The sequence below is a fragment of the Haliotis cracherodii genome, unplaced genomic scaffold, assembly GCF_022045235.1.
Source record: "Haliotis cracherodii isolate W230 unplaced genomic scaffold, xgHalCrac1.p SCAF_6, whole genome shotgun sequence".
NCBI classification, from domain to species: Eukaryota; Metazoa; Mollusca; class Gastropoda; order Lepetellida; family Haliotidae; genus Haliotis; species Haliotis cracherodii.
This window is the reverse complement of record NW_027266319.1, coordinates 27,113,115-27,133,886: the sequence shown is the minus strand read 5'-3', so window position 1 is coordinate 27,133,886 and position 20,772 is coordinate 27,113,115. Positions and strand designations below refer to the sequence as shown.

The 20,772-nt window shown below is 39.6% G+C and overlaps 1 protein-coding gene across 1 annotated transcript in view; it reads left to right on the top strand.

Annotated features, from left to right (window-relative positions):
- The first annotated feature begins 4,557 nt into the window (after window positions 1-4,557).
- LOC139444875 (ERC protein 2-like) overlaps window positions 4,558-20,772 on the top strand; it is a 63,558-nt gene continuing 47,343 nt past the window's right edge. The window contains exon 1 of the mRNA XM_071225874.1: window positions 4,558-5,997. Within this exon, the coding sequence (XP_071081975.1) occupies window positions 5,047-5,997 (951 nt within the window). The 5' untranslated portion in view covers window positions 4,558-5,046. The remainder of the gene's footprint in view (window positions 5,998-20,772) is intronic.

The window sequence follows — 20,772 nt, the reverse complement described above, 5'->3', positions numbered from 1 at the left end:
CGCAAAGGGCAATGTAGAGCGAAGCGTGGTTTATTTCACGATAAATCATTGTTCTATCATGGCGTCATTTATGGAGATTCCAACATGCGCTCGCAACCTGATGACGTAAATCGGACGACGTTATTGTTGAGAGGGACGTGTCGAGTGAGTTGTTCTCAATAGATGTATCTGGACAATTTAGATGAACGCAATGGCCTAACGAACGCTTCCAAACGTGGGAGAGATATGGCCATCGGTATTAGGAGAAAAGGTACAGATAATCGACGTGAGGATGGTGAGAATATGCGGGAAAGACCAAATTTAACTCCCCTGTTCCTAAAATGGACTTGTCGGATTCGATTCAGGGAGTCATCATTGTTTAAATAGGGTAAAAATAAATAAAAACGTGTACTTTTGATATCTCATATAAGAAATATAGACTCTTGGTCGTTGGTTATCGTACAATAAAACACTTAAGGGAGAATAAACTTTTAAATGATAAAAAAAAACTTACGTGTAAATTTCTTGCTTAGTGTACAAAGGCGCAACAAAAGATTTCGATTTATATTAGAACAACTTATCTGAGTTGTACATGGGAATAATTATTACAAAACAATACACCTCATTATATATAGACACACCACACACGCACTCAAGAGATATGGATGTACGGACCTTGGAAGAGTAAATGTGCTCACACAAATTCCAGGGTTGTTTTCGTGCATACAGAAATTAGTCTGGAGTGTTATATAAGCATTACTTTAAACCTCCTTGGCGGTCATCACAACTTAGCGTGAACACGAAGTATTTGTTTATCAGAATATGTCATAGATGACATAAACAAATGTCATTCCTTCTGCAAATCTTATCTTGTACGTTTGATTCACATTTCATTCACAGTATGTGCAGTTTCATTGACGGCAGGGAGACGACTTTCCAACATGACCTTTCAGAAGCAGAAATATGCAACATTATCTAAGAGTGCCTTCCCTGAATGTTGTAGATCTTCGGTAATTACTGTAGCTGGAATATTACTGAGCGGGCGTTAACAATATTTACAGGGGTGCTGCCATGGTTGTCCAGTGGTCGTTTTGCAAAGTTCAGCCCTTTAATCTCTTATGGTCTGCTGGTCGTGGGTTCGAATCCCAGATTCGCTCCGATTATGATCCATGGTACAACAGTATATACACTATCTGAAAAGAAGGCCTGCCACAAGTGCAAGTTTTCATGCCGTTTTTCTTTCCTCCCACCATTGTGACACAACTATTGTTCAAAGCAGCGTATTATAAATGAACTGCGTTTGTTTGTTGTTTAACGCCGCACTCCATATATTCCAGCTATATGACGGCGGTCTTTAAATATTCGAGATTGACATCATGAGCATCGATCCACGCAATTGGTATACGATGACATGCATCAACCAAGTCAGCGAGCCTGACCAACCGGTCCCGTTAGTTGCCTCTTACAGCATAGTCGCCTTTTCCGGCAAGCATGGGTTGCTGAAGACCTATTCTACTCCGGATCTTCACGAGTACAAATGATCTACGACACATTCTATATCAGATAAATATGACATACATGGTGGTACATGTTGGGAACTTCATCAGTTCTCTGCCAGCAAGGAACTGAATGATAATAAGAGCTATGTAAGATGCATTCAATCTCATTAAAAACAGACATTTGTTCTCGCTGCCACTACACACAAGTACGGTAGCCAGCACTAAGATATGAGTTCATGAGATTGAGAAGCATGGGGTATCTTCTGATTATCGCTGAATGGACGACTCTATCGAAAGAGAAGAAACGTCAGGTGTAGTTAATATATAAGTGAGGGATTGGTCATTTATCATCGGGAGGACGGGAACTGAAACTGTTCTTGAGACTGGGTTCGGTCAAATGGGGCATACATCATGTTTTGTATCAAGACCAGGTCTATCGATATAGAACATCCATTTCCTTTGCATAGATTTGTGACCTTTTCGCGAACACCTGGTATCATCACTATTTGATAGTGATTCATAAACACATGCTTATCGTATAGTCGGAATCGTACAGTCGACTCTGCTTTATGCCGATATTTCTATTGGAAATGGAAGGGGTTTTGTGCAGCTTTATTTCAACTAAGCATTACAACTGTATATTGTATGTGGATCCGGGTCGGGATGTAAGTCCCCAGTGGTGTGTAGTCAGAGCCCACTAAATGTGGGTCCGGGTGGTCATGTATAGACTGTGACGTGGCTGACTGTAACACGATACGCTGTTCCCGCTATGAACCACTGGTTTGCCTGGCCCCTGCTCGATTATTGCGTTTTGAAGCATTCCAGAGATTTATACATCCGACCTTTATATGTGATCTGGCATACTAAATTAAACGTGTGACAATTTTAATACCACGTCCAATCCTTTAGGCGGTATGTTCAACACAATTACACGATTACTGAATGCGAAATGCCAAATCACAAAATACATCCGTCCTTTTCCAAAAAGCGGTATCCGGGCTTGTAATCTATATCAAAACATGTAATCTATTGAATGACTTGTGTAAAAGATCTTGCCTAGATCATGCTAATGTTTACACAACATATATCACATACAGACTGAATACTACAATTAGCGACTTGACAATTGGTACAATAATTGTACCATAGCGTTTACACAACATATATACATCTACGTAATGATCCAAATGCCACAAATTAACGAGATGAAGATCCTACCACGATCGTACTAACGTTTACACTGGCGATTTAACGGTCACTTATTCTAAATGGGGAAGTGTGTCTTTTAGTTATGTACACTTGCATAAAGGAAGAAGAGAGGCATGCACAGTTACAATTGTTCGCGGGGTAAAGGGGCAGATAACGAAGATTGGTGGACGGGGATTATGCAGATGTCAGTGATGACACGACCTAACTTCTGTAGCTATTGTATTTTAAATTACTATAGCTATTGTATTCTTACGTTACTGTGATATGTTTAACAATGGACTAATTGACAGTGAAGAACAGGTGCGCCCACATACCAGTAACTGGTAGGAGTTAATTTTGCCAAGAAACTTTCTACGAAGATTCATTAAACAAACATGACAGATAAAAAGGTGTAAACAATTACAAACACATCAAAAATACCTTGTAAATATACTATACACAAAAAAACACTTTGAAGTCATAAATTGTATTTCGAACGAAATTGAGAATATTTTCCAACTCTTGATTTCATTAACAGTTTAAGGTTAAAAAATACTGTGAAAACCTAAACAAAGAATAATATCCTTTTTTTCCTGTTCATAATCTGAGATGTCACCGAAATATATATATATCGATTATTTGAGAGCATCCTGTGGCGTCTGCAATGTGGTGCTTTTGTCCGGATTTTAAAACTGACGTCCTACGAGGTACTATTTCCATTACAACTTACTCACATGCATCATTACCCGCACACGAAACCAGTGTAAGCTAAAGACAATCTAGCTCTTAAAGAACACAAAATGTATAGAATAAATAAAGAAGAATGTGTTATATGACCGTATGTCTGTTTGAGTTAAATATTTTAACCATGTTTGATCATTTTTAACTTTGACTTTAAAAAATATATGACTAAAGCCATTAATTTTCTTATGTTTTTTTCTTATCCATGAATATGTCACCTGCAAGTTTATCTGCACGGGAATACGTAGCTACACATACAGAAATAATATATCGACCCATGTATCCTGTGGGTCAATAACATATTTCGTGTTTGTACAGCTACGTACACCTGTGATATAAGTTACATAATGCTGCATTTCAGTACACATCAAACCTGTTGATATATATGTGAGACAGCCATAAAATGAGTATATTTAATATAACGGCACACCAACTGACAAGGAATATATATGACCTTGAATTTGCGGACAATACACAGAGGTGCCATCTGCATATTGAGACCTAACTGGCGATATCTCCGCTATTCGCTGCCGCACAAGATTTCAGTTATAGGAAGAAAGTAAATAATACTAGGTGGGGCTATAAACTTTTTAAAGCCCTCAACGGTCAAGCGATAATGAGAAAGACATAATTCTTAATGTTGTGTTGCAATTAAAATGATTTTGTTTATCAGCAAAGCCAGAACGCATTGAAAGAAATAGAGGGTTACATCACGCGTTAACGCAGGGTAGAATAAACACTCTTTATAGTCGACGCAAAGTTGTTTTTTAACCAGATAAGAAATGCAATAACAAGATACAGAGCAAAAGTCAATTCTCTTCGATCAACAAAAAAAAAATTATGATGTATCCTCAGTCATACTATCTGTCGTCTATTTAGATACATAAATTCGAAGAAAGATACAATTTTCATTTAAAAAATGGCGTTATATCAAGTGAGTCTATAAAACTTGTTATGTGACTTAAAAAGCCTTCCTTTTATTTATATTTTAATTTTGAAGACGAATAAATAACTTGCCCATCCCTTCTCACTAGACCCAATGTTTCTATTGACTCCTTTCTCGGTCAAGGAACGCGTTCATCAGACGCCTGTAGAAATCTATAATAGTAAGTCATACAGATAGTAGTACAAACAGGATGCTGCCATTTTGGGAGGGAGGAAAGAAGATGGTCGCGGAGCGAGCGATGGGCTAAGTGTCAAATCTAACAAAATGCGATGTGATGTGACAGTGTAACAGCATGGAAATTATTCATTTTCGGAATTACTACATATGGAATAATCTGAGGTTTGAATAAGCCTATACATCGCGGATCGCTCATTTCGTGTTGTTTACACCAAAAATGGCATGAATAATGGAATCGGTGCCAGGCATGGCGATGCAGCCTCAAAGTCGGGCAGTGCATTGAGTCATTAATGATAATAAGATCATTGGACTTGTCAATTTCGATATGATCACATCATATTTGCTTTGAAAATCTCTCTGACGTACATTTACAGCAATATAATGTCAGTTTAAAGATGATACAAAGCATTCTGAAGCGATGATGATCCCAGACAAAACTGGAGAATGACAGGAAGTTGGGTAATGAATTCCAAAATTCTTCCTTTTTGACGAGACCATAACTTTAACTCAAAAACCATGTTCAGCCAAGGCTCAAGTCGGCCTTCGAGCAAGCAAAGCAAGTTTGACCAAGCTCTGAATCTCAGCATGGGTCGACCAAGTGGAGGTCAGCGCGACCTAAATATGGACAAAAGTCCTGGCAACATTGGGCAAAGGAGTGCATCTCTCGGGCGTGTCCGGGGCAGGACATCATCCGAGGGTTCGGGATCGGGGGCACTGGGATACCAGCCGGGATCAAGCCGAACCAGCCCCCTCAGTCTTCCCATGGATAACTACAGTTCCCTCTATGGATCAACCAACCAGGGATACATCATTGAAAATCTTGGCATCGCTGGGATGTCCCTGTCAGGCAAAAGTCCCATGGAGCCAAGCAGTCCAGGTTCATCTATGCATAGCAGCAGGACTAATAGTTTAACTAATGTGAGGGACAGATCACTAGATCGTCTGGACAGAGAACACATTTTGATGGGTGAACGTTCTTTAGATAGGCACATTGACCGCATGCAACTGTCAACCCCTAACATGTCATTTAAGGAAAGTTCATTGGAAAGGGAGAAGCGAACATATAATCGTGATCGATCGCTGGATCGTGATCGAGATTACCCTCATATGGGAGCACGATCTTTGGAACGTAGTGAGCATTCTATGGGAAGATCTCGATCCAATGAAAGAAATGGGGACTATATTCCCCCAATGGGTCCATACTTATCCCCAAGCCCAACATCACAATCAGAATATAGAAACTCCCTCATTTTTGAACTCCAAGTGCAGGTTTCAGAATACCACAAAGAGTGTGCCAAATTACAGAAAGAACTGGAAACTGCCAAGGAGAAATTAGGCTCTAGTATGAACAGCATTAAGACTTTTTGGAGCCCAGAGCTTAAGAAGTTACGAGCCTTGAAGAAAGAAGAAACTGCTAAATGCAACCTTTTGAACGAACAGTTAAAAGTAGCTCAAGCTGAATTAAAGGTAAGAAGGAAAGAAAATTGTATGATTTTCAAGAATTTGTATTCTGCATAATTTGCTATCCATTCATGTTGAGGGAATGCCACAGATGAATCTCTTCATGCTTTTGGAGATGAATAAATACAGATGATATCTGGCTGCATGAAGAATCTTATAGCTGTTTCATCTATGTTGGGGTCCTGGGGCCAAGGTGCCGGGTGAAGTTATTTTAGTTTGTGTCTTCTGTTGATGACCATCATCAACAATCCGATGTTCATTTCTCACTTTGTACTTCCTACCTGAGCAGACACTTTGCCGAGAAATTTAGAGATACATAATTACATGTTCATTGTCTGCCAAGCCTAGACTTACATCTAGTCTCTAAAATGAAACTATTTTACAGAAAAAAAACAGTTTCTTTAAGTGGCCTTTGCGAGTTATATGATGAACAATGTTTCTATGGAGATGCACCTTCTTTATTACAATGAATGCAATGTTTTGGTGTAGATACTAACACTGTTATCAAGCCTGATATATCACTATCTCCCATCAGAAATTATAACAGTTGTTAAAATATCGTAATAAAATATAATAAGGGAGCCCGAGATTCTTCATTATCAGAAGTAATCTAGACTTGCCAACTATTATAGATTTACATGGGCTGTATTGGCTATACAGTAAACTGCCGTTATAGCCAACTCAGAGGGACCACTCATTTTAGTTTGTTATTAACATAATTCGTTATAAGCATATATATATACAGTATAAATACAGCAAATGGCCGGGAATAATAAAAACAGTTTGTTATATTCGCCTGTTCGTTATAAGCGTGTTTGTTATAAACGTAGTTTACTGTACTTGTTTCAGGGTCTGTTGACAGAAAATGTCAAGCCTGGTCCTTCTTTAAGATGTGTTCCTTTGTTGTATTGTATGGCTTTCCTGTCAGGTTCATATATAGGGAGCAGGCAGGTTGCCGCAACATATTCTGATACTGCAATTCAATTCCCACATGGGTACAATGTGTAAAGCCCATTTCTGGTGTCCCTTGCCGTGATATTGCTAGAATATTGCTAAAAGCGGTGTATAACCTCACTCACTCACTCAAGGGAAGGATGGGCCCTATGCTTGTTGCAAGGGACTGTCCATTTGTTATTCTTTGTGGAAGGTGATGGGGTGTGTTTGCTGATTTTATGGCTTTGAAGAAATAACCTGCATTTCAGCGCTTACAGGACCAAAACATGACCTGAATTTAAGAAAAATCCCAATATTGAACATGATGTTATATTTTTCATAATTTGCCTGTCAAGATGGCCAAGGGCACTTAGTTTTGAACCTTTACAAATCCTTTCAGTCACTACTATTACCCATAATAGTCATTTCCAGCAAGAATTTCACCCTTGGGCATGTTTGGCAATAGTTTTGTTCTCAAAACAACAGCAACTGGTGCATGATAATCCTGTTATTTATCTACTAGAAAAAACAAATCTGGACCAAAGTCCGGTTTTGGACAAGTGGATAAACTTGGGGACCATAATGTCTGATACAGTCATCAAGCTAAGGCCACACCTTTTTTTTATTTTTCATTTCAGGGACCCACTGCCCCTATTGAAAAGGAGCTTGAAAAGTCCTTCTTTAAGATGTGTTCCTTTGTTGTATTGTATGGCTTTCCTGTCAGGTTCATATATAGGGAGCAGGCAGGTTGCCGCAACATATTCTGATACTGCAATTCAATGGGAGATGGCAGTGATTGAGGATAATTGAGTCGCTGACTTTTGACGATGCAGATTACAGTGTTTGACATTTCGCATTTGGGTTAAATTTGTATGCCAGCAAAATGAGTGATCCTAAATACATTGGTTTTGAAAGTTTTGTGAGATGCAGGCAGCTTTGGCTAAATTGTCAGCTTGTGAACATGCAGTGTGTGAATCTGTGATGTGGAAGCAGTTCTAATGATGTACCTAAGCCCTGATGTGATAACCCTCGTGGGGATTCCAGGAAAGGAGGGCGGTGGGGTAGCCTAGTTGTTAAAGGGTTCGCTCGGCCTGGGTTCGATTTCCCACATGGGTACAATGTGTAAAGCCCATTTCTGGTGTCCCCTGCCGTGATATTGCTAGAATATTGCTAAAAGCGGTGTATAACCTCACTCACTCACTCCAGGGAAGGATGGGCCCTAAGCTTGTTGCAAGGGACTGTCCATTTGTTATCCTTGGTGGAAGGTGATGGGGTGTGTTTGGCTGCAACTATTCTGCAAATTCCACATACACAGGAAAATATTAAAATGGTAGGTCTGACAGAAGCAACTATCACCATGGGACTGCCTCTGTCTGAGGTGTAGTGGATAGAGAGTGTCTGCCTGGAGCACATGCATGGTTCAATCCCCAGCTGTGTTGTGGCAAAAGACATGAAAAGATGGTACTTGTTGTTATCCTGCCTGGTGCTCGGCATCAACGGGATAAAACAAGGACTGGTTGGCTCAGTCACCGTGAGTGGGGTATTTATGTTAAACTGAGGCATGGTACTGCAGAGAATGAACACCATAAAACCAGCAGTAGTCCAGGCTAAGTACAAGCAGATAAACACCGATGTGCAGGCTCTTTGCCGTATAAGTGCAGTAATCTTGAATGCAATGTCAAACCCCAATTGACCCCATCTATGAGCACTGGGTTGTGAGGGTCTATGGCTTGGCTGATTGAGGGTCATTTTTTAAGACTGAACGTGCCAAGTGACATTTCATGGACAGGTGTTTGCTGGCCTTAGTGCCATGTTGCATGTTTCTCGGTCAATACTCCACTCCTGAAATGTCAGGTCAAACTGAGAGTTCAGAACAGTTGTATGTACCCGACTTAGGCAACAATCTAAGAAATAGCGTCAAAACATTTTCTATGAGACTTATGGAATATTTCAAAATTGTACTCATTTGTGTTGACAGTTTAATCTGGCTTAGCTTTTAATACAGCAGTCTACATTTGTCTAGACCTGTGGCTTTCCCATAGGGAAGTCTGCAGCAAATGTCAGTTGAAATTCGCAAATTGCTATAGAAACATTTCATGTGAATATGCTTATACCTAATCATGCTGATTTTATGGCTTTGAAGAAATAACCTGCATTTCAGCGCTAACAGGACCAAAACATGACCTGAATTTAAGAAAAATCCCAATATTGAACATGATGTTATATTTTTCATAATTTGCCTGTCAAGATGGCCAAGGGCACTTACAGTCACTACTATTACCCATAATAGTCATTTCCAGCAAGAATTTCACCCTTGGGCATGTTTGGCAATAGTTTTGTTCTCAAAACAACAGCAACTTGTGCATGATAATCCTGTTATTTATCTACTAGAAAAAACAAATTTGGACCAAAGTCAGGTTTTGGACAAGTGGATAAACTTGGGGACCATAATGTCTGATACAGTCATCAAGCTAAGGCCACACCTTTTTTTTATTTTTCATTTCAGGGACCCACTGCCCCTATTGAAAAGCAGCTTGAAAAGTTATAAATTAAACATAAACATGATAAAAGATTTATTTACATTGTGTCTCCCACTAGTGTTACAGACCCTCTTATACAATATAAAATGTTACATATAAATTCCATGTCAACATCACTATCAGTGTTTCTAGAAGCCAGCTGCAGTTTTAACTCCACAGCAGAATGACTTTCTTATAAATAAATGATTGACAAAACCATTTTATTTTTATTTTGACCAACATTGTGTGGAAAAGCTGGAATAAATCCATAATATGTCAAACTGAAAAAGTATGGCCTAACATACTTGTACCTTGTTTCAACCCTGAAGGGCTTGAGTGACCCAATCATCTAAGGTACTGCAATTCACTGTGGGGAGTGTTAAGTCCCTTAGGCATGCCAGAGTCCTCTGATCATGTGTTCGAATCCTGGTTCACTCTGATTATGTTTCAAGGTTTGCCAGCACCATACCCATTCTTGTGAGGTTCATCAACGTGATTAATGTCCTGCATAATCTGAGCTGTCCACAACACTTGAACAAGAAGCTGACTTGTCAGGATATAACTGCAGTACTGTTCAATTCGACATTAAGCCAACTTCACTCACTCGCTCACTGTTTCAACCTTGTATGCAGTGTCCAAAGGTTTCTTACTATCTAAGCAAAATTCAGGCTTACTAATGAGTCTGATATATGTCCACCGAATTTACTTCATGATGTAAAAGCAGTGTTCGAAATTATGAGGGTCCTAGAGGTGAGATAACTTGAAAACTGTTCAAAGAGGCGTGAAACCTCACTTGCTTGCCGGATCCTGCCCGCTCGCTCACTTACTCAGTCACAGGTTCCTGTGGTCCGTGAGACATCCCCTAAATCTGTAATACATATTACTGTATTCGACGTAATAAGCGCCCAGGGCGCTCTCAAAATTAGAAATAGGGGGCTCTTATTAAAATATTATTTTGTTGAAAAAAAGTTGAAAGATAAATTTCGTGTTCATGTACGACAGATATATTTTTCCAGAATTTAATTGCCCATAATTAAGGTTGCATAATTATAACACACGAGTGCGTATCATACACGAATAAATAAGTCTTGTGAACATTGATCAATCTGAAGGGGTGCTAATTGGGATTGTTCAATAGCCAATATATTCGCAAATATCACTGTGGGTGCTTATTAGAGCGGGGCGCTTATTACGTCAAATACGGTATCAATATTATGTTTAGGACCCCTGGGCAAAATGATGTATTGTTTCAAATATGATACGATACAAAAAGGAACTGTGTCATTTCACTGCCACTAGGTATGTTTACTTCCTATGGCTGTATACCCTTCACTGTGTTAACTGCATCATCAAAGATGTATTGGGGCTTCAAAGTGTCCAGCATCAACCTCATTGTCAACTGGTCAGACACATAGCTAGCTGATCTACTTAACAGCATGCGGGATGTGTTTAGTCTGTCAACCAAGAAATCCAGATTAAAGAGCTTCGCTTACACAGTTAACTAGGCCATTTGTCCCACAAATTAAGTAGGGCTTGTAGAGCTTAAGATTGGTCTGTACTTTAGGCCAATGATACAGAATTTTCAAATTATCCAAAGACATTTCGTAATTTCATTAATGTTAGAGAAGATAATATTGAACATGTTGAAATTATATCCAATTATTGAAATGTCTATATCACAGTCTCTGCCAAGACCTTTTGAGTCTACTAGCAAGTACTTGGCCCTTAGCGATATTTTCAATAGATTTTACTGTCATCATTGTTATATGGCATCGGGAATTTATCATGGCCTACCCAGAGGCTGATGTTTGGAAATTTCAGTAAAAATTCCCTAATTGGAATTATGATTTCCATTTTATGTTAATCAAGTTAGAACCAATGTCATGGCTTTGTAGGGGCACCTTGTATTGCCCTGATAACAGGACCAATAAACAGTAAAAAGGCTTTTATGCTTACTTTCACATTATTGCAATGTTCAAAGACCTGAATTTAGGGGAAAAGTAACTTTGAAAAATCCCATTTTTGAACAAAATTTGGATTTTTTTCACCATATTGTCCTGCCAAGGGCACGAAGTTTAGAACCTTAGATAAATCCTTTGGCCTTTTTGAGATGACTTTGCAAGACAAAACAGAATTTTACAAGACTGATATCATGTATATATATATATATGCTGTTTGTCTCCTGAAAAATCTCTGCGCATGTAACATATCCAACATTATTATTGTCGCACAATGTCTGGTTTTGGGTACAATGTGTGAAGCCCATTTCTGGTTATATTTTAAAAAACTGTGACTTCAACAAGTTGTCAGATTAACCTTGATTTATAGATGAATTCGTTTTGAACAATGGTATCCTTGTCAGTCGGCCCAGTGTTAAGATTTGTTAGGACCTGTTTACATATAAAAACATCCGGCAGTTTTGTGTGAGATTTTAATGACGCATGCACCTGGCCTGGCCTGTCAGAAGTGACAGAATGTTGCCTTGTTACATGCTCAGTGCAGTGTGAAAATAGTGTTAGGTTATGGTGCAGTTCTCTTCACCACCTTGTAGTCCAGGTTTTGTTTCATCTGGGTCAGGGCCATGATAATGTTAGTTCATTAGTATCAGTCTGGGACATTAATTGATGGGCCCTAAATATCCATTTGCCCACTGTCCACACTGTAATACTGATCTGTTGATGTGGTGGCATTGATTTGAAATGAGATTTGTTTGTTTGTCGGCTGTTTAACGCCGCACTCATCAATATTCCAGCTATATGACGGCAGTCTGTAAATATTTGAGTCTGAACAAGACAATCCAGTGATTGGCCTCATGAGCATTGATCCACGTAATTGGGATGTGATGACATGCATCAACCAAGTCAGCGAGCCTGCCCACCCAATCTCGTTAGTTGCCTCTTATGACAAGCATAGTTGCCGTTTACAGCAAGCATGGGTTGCTGAAGACCTATTCTACCCTGGATCTTCATAGGTCGATTTGTAATGTGAAAACTGTACCATGATTGATCTTTACCAAAGGTATTCCCCCCTACAACATGTATAGACTACCAGGGTAGCAGGGTTTTACCTTGATTCACAAAAGTGAGGGCCAAGAATATAATTGAAGGGTCCTTGCAACCAGTATAAGGGTCCTGTAAAGTAATGAAATCATGTATTATACTGTATGTTTGGATAATTACTTTGGAGCCGAGAACAAATCAATGATCATGTGGACAGTGGTCATGATTGATGGATGAAATGACAGACATCCATAACAGCTCTTGATGTGCTGTAGGTTCATTGAATATTAGTGTGCATCCCTTGGGACTCAATATACTTTTTCAGTGCCCAATCTCAACATTTGTGCATCATGTAAAACCCTGAAGTTGAACAGCAATATGTGTGAGCATTGTTTGCAACAGACTTTATGTTTTATATTAATTACTAAAATAATAAAAGTTGAAAATGAATGATGGGGTGGGGTAGCCTTGTGATTGGTTTAAAGCATCCGCTCATCACACCGAAGGATCACACCACTAAGATACAATGTGTGAAGCCCATTTCTGGTGTCCCCCGTTGGGATATTGCAGGAATATTGCAAAAACCTTACTCACTCACTCAACCTGTTCTCAGGGGTCCAGATGTTTTCTGCAAAAGTATTTTTTGTCAATGTATGCCCTATATCATCTAGTTATGACATTAGAATTATGACAAGGACCCCTTGACTTTACTTCTTGATTTCAAACACAGTGAGGTATGTTTTTTGCTATTTTATTGCCAGCTCTATTGGCAGTCTCTACATTGCCTGGAGAAAGGTGCAGAGTCTAATGCTATGAAAGTGGTTCATGTTCTTTGAACAAACAACATGGACTGAAGACATGGCTATTGCATGTATAAAAAACTGTCTCATTGTTTTGAGAGAGAAACAAATTTCAGGTTATGCATGTAATGTCTCAAATAATTTTTACTCCAAACTATACAGACAGGCTGGTGACTCAAAAATATGATTAGCCTGTCTTGAAAGTTGCAGGCCCGCTTTTGTAACTATATGCTTGGACAGATAATTATTTTTCGCAGATTTCTTTTCTCTGTGTTTTAAACATTTATAACTTTATAATCACAAAGATAGCTCTTGTTCTCCAGTAAGCGAGTCACATGTCAATGCCTCGTTCTAAATTGTCAGTTTCAATAGCAAGGAAATTTTCGACTGACAGTCAGGCAGGTTGGAATAAATTACGCCTACCCGGACAGAAATGTTACCATCTACGGAATAGCAGGATACTTCAGGCAATTGTACATGTTTTAACATGTATCTGGGTATACTCGTAACTTTTATTTAAAGGTTTTTCAATAACGCTAGAGTAGGGTAATCCTAACCACAGTGTTTGGTCACCCGATGTTCCTGTAGACGTCACTAAGGACACGGTGAGAGATAACATCATGCTATCATCACTGTGGATGGGCTGATGATGATGAACCCTTTGATTCACAAAAAGTCGGAGTACCACAGTGTTAGTCAAATGTTGGCCTAGTACATAGAGTGGAACCTCTGAAGAGGATCTCTCCAAGCCTGTTTCTCATTATGCTTAGCGGCAGACACTACACACAGATAGCATCACAGTCATCCTTTCGCCACACTTGCTTATCAAAGGATATTGTCCTATCTTCCATCAACACTGGTACCAGTGTGAGGATAACATCCTGGTCAAGACTCGGCAGCCTTGGTTGGAGGGGGGGTTAGCCATGTGGGGTCCAGGAGTGTACGTGGCTTTATCTACGATCACAGCAATCATGCTCCTCACACATTTCTCTTGTACTGAGGTGGTAGTAACATAAAGGCCCCCATAGGGATTGTAGGTTAGAATAGGTCCCCAGCAACCTGTGCTGGTCTGAGGAGACGATTTGATGGATTTGGTGGTCAGACTCGCTGACTTGGATGATGGCAGATGTCATCCTGCCCTGACAGTGTGGATCATTGCTCGCAATATCAGTCACCGGACTGTCTGGTTCAGACTTGATAATTTACAGGTTGTGGTCATAAAGCTGGAATATTGCTGAGTATGGCATCAAATAACAACGGCACACACACAGAGAGTAACATAAGGAGCACGGTCACTTTATAGTTTATTGATATCAGAGAGGAAGAGGAATGTAGTGAAATCCAAGGTTCAAAATTTCATGTGTAAGAGTGTCAATGATACTGTTAAAATGGCATGACTGAATATGTTCCTGGTGCTTGAAGTGCACTCGTAGAGATATTTTTTTTATACATTGTGAAGAGGTTTATTATGAAGCCCATGATAAATGTACTGTCACAGCAGTCAACTGGACAAACACATGGAAATTGAACATAGAAACATGCACAGTATCATACACATGCTTGTCGTAAAAGGCGACTAACGGGATCGGGTGGTCAGGCTTGCTGACTTGGTTGAAGCATGTCATCGATCCCAATTGCGTGGATGGATGCTCATGATGTCAATCACTAGATTGTCTGGTCCAGACTCAATTATTTACAGACCGCCGTCATATAGCTGGAATATTGCTGAGTGCGGCGTTAACCAACAAACCAACCAAATCATACACATATTAAACCTGAGATTCAGAAATTGTAAAGAAATCCAAAGAAATACTCTTAGTAACATATTTTCACTACATATGGAACATTGAGGTCATATCACAAGAGGTATTGTTTAAGGTTTGTGTCACAATTGACCATGTACCATTAACATGCAGTCTGGTTTTCTGCTGTACAATTTGAATCAAAGGATGCTCCAAACCTTTTAAACATAATGAGGGTTAGGGCAGTGGACAAGGTCCATTGACGCTCATTAATCTTTTGAGTCATCCTTCACTGAAACATGCAAGTTAATTACATCAATTAGTTGTAATGATTTTAGATAATAATCATCATTGACATGTTTCAACAAGTTCAATTATAATGCAATGCTAACTTCATTCAGCGTGTACATCACTTCTTGTCTATTGATTCAGCAAGCCAAGTAGAAACCATGTTGGACAGGATGGCAATCAATGACTGAAGACACGCATGTATGGTGCAGAGTGGGTCACTGCCTGATTAGGTCCAGGGGGCATCGGTGGACCAGTCGAATAATTGGTGGAGTTGTGTCCCTTGGGCGTACCAGAATCTGATGATTGTGGACTAGAAACCCAGATTATGATTCTTGGTTTGTCAGCACCTTGGGTTCACCAAAGTGATCTCTATGACCTCTAGTCATGGGACAGTACACCGATGCAACAGTGCATTGCGATTTTTTACTCCCCATCACACTTGCACACTAAGTAAAAATATCAATTCTTACATTCAGTGTTTGCTTTAATAACTGTGACACTGTGAAGTGAAAAAATATGTATTTTCATCCATTGTGCCATACTTGACACTGCCAACCGTATATCGTCAGTGTGGCAGGTATTTGGCCTAGGGAGCACACATAAAAGCACATGCAAGTATCATGATATGTATCGGATCGTGAGCAAGGTATCGTGATACTTATCGGAATTGGTGTATTGTCCATGCCTTACTAATGGGTTCACTGTGGTCATTTTATGAGATATGGGAGTGAGTGAATGAGTTGGGGTTAATGCTGCCTTAAATTAACAGCATTCCAGTTATATCGGGGCGTGTCATCTTGAAATGATGCAGGTCTCAGATGTTCATCACTTTGGTGAAACCCACGAGCACAGGTTTGGTGACAAACCTTGAAACATAATCATAGTGAACAGGGATTCCAACCCATGATCAAGGTTTCTGGCGTGCCAAGGGGACACAGCTAATTGCAGCACCATAGATGACTGCCCCCCCCCCCCCCCCCCCTGCCCCTACTAGATATGGCCCTGATATATGGACAGTAGTGTTTACTATGTTACAATATAGGGGATCCTGGGGTCCAAAGGTTTGTTGCTATGGTATTTAAATCTAACGACCCCCATGACTTTCCGTCCCTAACATTAGAAGATTAACAAGTCTTAGGGAGGATTACATCACGTCAGTAAAAATAATTGGTTGGCGTCATGTAAATATTTAGTTGTGAAATTGCTGAGTTTATTTCTTATCAGATGTCACCTCTGTTTAATGTGACATTCAAAACATGGAAAAAATGTAGTAACCATGGTGACATATCTTTAATTCCAAGCATGTCTAGTCAGTGACACCTTCAGTTTTATACACTTTCGCTGAATTGTGTTTACTCAGTTTGAGGTGAAAAGGCAATATGAACTATATATGAACTGTTTTATAAAAGAAAATTTTGTATGTTTTTCATGGGATGATTATGATCATATTCATGTGCACAAAATGCTTTTAACCCGGTGGAGTTTCTGGGTTAAATTTCTAGAAGGATCTGGCAGTCAGGTTCAGTGATGGATATGTCATACCCTGGTGACGTGAGTGTTGCACATAGCATCAATCACTGGTTTGTCTGGCCAAGGCTGTATTTACAGGCAAGCCGTCATATAGCTGGAATATTGCAGACTATAGCGTTAAAAAAACCCAAATTATTGCTTCTGAGGGTCACTATGGAATAGTGGTGTAGATGACATCATTCCCTGTACAGAGTTATGTCCCATGGCTCTAGCAGGATCTGCTTATGATGGGTTTTAGGTTTCCTTGCAAGCAGCATAAACACATGCAGCTCTGGCCCTCACATTTGTTTTCTTATGTTTTGTGTGTGAAGGAGGTACTGAAAAAATATTGCTTATTTTTTACCAGAAGGTGAAATGTCGTTGAAAGGCATGTGAGTGTTCCACCAGCCGTCCTACAGCCAGCGTATTTTGAGTGGAATGCTAAGCTCTAATTATAGGCCACAGCTCTATTGATTTCATGCTTTTCACTTTACATCCATAGGATCTGCAGGTTATACACAATATCCTATGAAAACAAAAGAGCAATTGTGCTGTGATAATGATATTAAGTAGAAACCTTAGCCATCCTTGAAACCTGAAGCTACATTGGCGTACTTGCTGACATAGGTATTTTCCCTGCCAACAAAGTGGTAGCGAGGAAATAGGGTGACAATATGACGTTTTAATGCATGCAGTGCATGTTAATGTAACAATGACTTTGGTTGCTCTGTGCTCTGTTGAAGTATGTATGAGCCTAGCAAAACAACTAATCTCAATGTGGATTGAATTTTTGCAAGGCTTTTGCAAACCTACTGCAGTCAAGTCTCCCTGGCTGCGAGCAAGGGCAGAATGGAAACATGATTTGTTCCTATGTGTTTGGACTGATCTATAAAAAAATTTATCCAGATTCAAATGATATTTTTGACTGTCTTGTCAACTTTTTAGATATGCATTTATATCAGTGTTAATGTTTTGCGTAAATAATGAATTTGCCACTTATTGTGTGAATCATTAATATGCTTTTGTACTTTGTACTTTGATACATACAGATTGTAGATAAATATATTCAAAACTTTATTGTAATATAGGCCTCAAATATTGAAAATAGAAGCAGTCACACACATATGCATACAATGATTGTCACTATGTAAGGGCAATAGTCTTAAATGTGACCTTAAACCCTATTTCACTTCCCCTCACCTCCAACCATGGAGAATGTATATAGGTACCGAGCAACCCGTGCTGGTCATAACATGTGACTGCATGAATCATGTTGTCAGGCTTTGTGACTTGGTTGATTTGCATGTCACTGGATTGTCAGGTCCAGATGTAATTTTTTTGCTTGTCGTAAAAGGTGACTGCTTGTCGTAAAAGGCGACTAACAGGATCGGGTGGTCAGGCTCGCTGACTGGGTTGATGCATGTCATCGATCCCAATTGTGTGGATCGATGCTCATGACATTAATCATTGGATTGTCTGGTCCAGACTTGATTATTTACAGACCGCCGTCATATAGCTGGAATATTATCATATAGCTGGAGTGTGGCGTTAAACAACAAACCAACCTACCAGATGTGATTATTTGCAGACTGTCGTCATGAAGCTGGAATACTGCTTTGTGCGGTGTTTAACAACAAACGAACAATATTGGTGTTGTCATAAATACTTGAATATCCTCCATAAAATGACTTGGAAGTCACAGTCTTAGAGGCAGAACAGATGCAGCACATATGAGATGCAGGCTTTCCAAGAGTTCAAGCTTCTGTATGTGGCAGGTGAAGAAGCTCTACCATGATTACAGCACCATTTCTTCCAATGCATGTTTTATAGTAATACTAGTCAGACAGTGTTTCTGGCATGGGATACTTCATCAGAACCCACCAATCTATTTCTTCTTCATAAGATTGGTAGACATGCGTTGTCACAGTTAAAACACATTGTTCTGACATTGTCTGAATTTGCACATATATTGTTCTAGTCTGATAGTGTTGTCAAATATCATATACTCAAAGCTGTTTGAAATTGAAGTGTAGCTATTCATCATTTCTGTATACTTGACGACCCCATATCAATACCAGCTATATTATGTACATACTGGTATTACATAAGAAACACACACCATACATCATGCACAGCGTGGAGCAATCATTTCATATACCGTAATGAAGATACAACCCTGTCGATAATCCTGTGTATTAATTCTCCATTCTGTCATGATAAATACCCTGGACTCATTCTACACCATAGCTTTGCTTGCCTTCGAGTCTGGTTTGAATGACATGATGCTATAAATAGACATCCAATCTAATTACTGTGGTCTGGCATGGTTAAATCAAAGACAATACCACAAGACTTTTACATTCAGTCTCAATTGTAATACTTCCCATGCCTGTCTCATTACTAACATGATCAAAAGTCAGTTACAATGAATATGTCGCTTGGTCTTACATGGCTGTGATCTGGAATATACATCTATTGCAAACTCACATTCAGAAGAGGTTTATTTCATGTACTTTTACACTGTGCTATTATGATTTTACAGTGCCCATTGGCACTCTGGTACAAGGAACTTCGAACCCTGTCAACTGTACAAGAACCGTCTAAGATGACTTTATGATCCTCCTCAAGCTGCTTCATATCACATCATGGCTCAATGGCTGAGTCCCTCTTGGCAATTTGTTCCCTCGCCTTGAAAATGAAGGCAGTGGGTTAGGCTATCATTTGTCACACCTCTGACTTTTGTGTGTTTGATTCCTAAATGTGTACACTATCTGAAGCCATCCTGTGTCGCCCAATGTGATATTGCTGGAATATTGCTAAAGAACACTTTTTAACCACACTCTCTCACAACAATCCATTCTTTTAAGATTTTGACATCTGTCTTGACAACCAATCTTGGAAATGGTTCAGTTCCAGTAGGACTGGCAGGGTTTTATGCAGAAATGTGTGTCCAGTACGACACATGTATGGAATGGACGCAGAACCAAATATAGTTTGCATCCTGAAGGACACACAAAAATATTCATTGCACTACATTCGTGACAAGTATTAAAGTAATGGTTAAATCTTACAGTGCAGTACACTGTACCATTTCATTTCTTTACAGGAGCCTCATATTTTCTGAAAGGGACCCGTGAAAATCAGGGGTAGAATAGGTTTTCAACAACCCATACTTGCCGTAAAAGGCGACTATGCTTGTCGTAAAAGGCGACAAACGGGATCGGCTGATCAGGCTCGCTGACTTGGTTGATGGATGTCATTGTATCCCAGTTGCGTGTATCGATGGTCATGATGTCAATCACTGGATTGTCTGGTCCAGACTCAATTATTTACAGACCGCCGTCATACAGGTGGAATATTGCTGAGTGCGGCGTTAAACAACAAACAATAACAACAACTGAAAGGACCCTCTGGGCCCCTAGTTTTGTATGACAAGGTAAATCCCTGTATTAGTATTTGTACTTGTTTTTTGTAGTTTAATTTTTGTCTTGGAGAAAATATAAGACAGTTGATTCTAGCTGCTTGTATTACTCTGAGTTTCTCAGCAAGACCAGACTCTTCACCCTCTACTTATTTCATGCTGGTCAGCCTTAAGCCCGGGAACTGAGAGACCACACAAGGGGATCACTTCTCCATCAACTCCTTGTAAACTGTTGCCGGCCTGCGTCACCGATGGGGCTTTGCTGTAAACTAGAAAATGTTCGGTAGACATATTGGAGATTGCTTCTTTCTTCCTACAAGGCTGTGGAAGTTGCTGTTCAATTAGATCAGTTGCTTATGGTCTTTGAAGTTCTGCCAGGTATTTATGTGTCTGTGGTGAACACCGTTCTCACACAGACCAACAATGATAACGACTTTATTGCCTTGATTGCTGGCGTTGTGTTACTGGCGGGCCGTCAGGAGTCAGAGGGGGCTTCACTTGGGTAACATGGTTAGGTTATGTTGGTATTGCGCTGGTTTCTTGACTGACCACCAGAAAACTGGCATT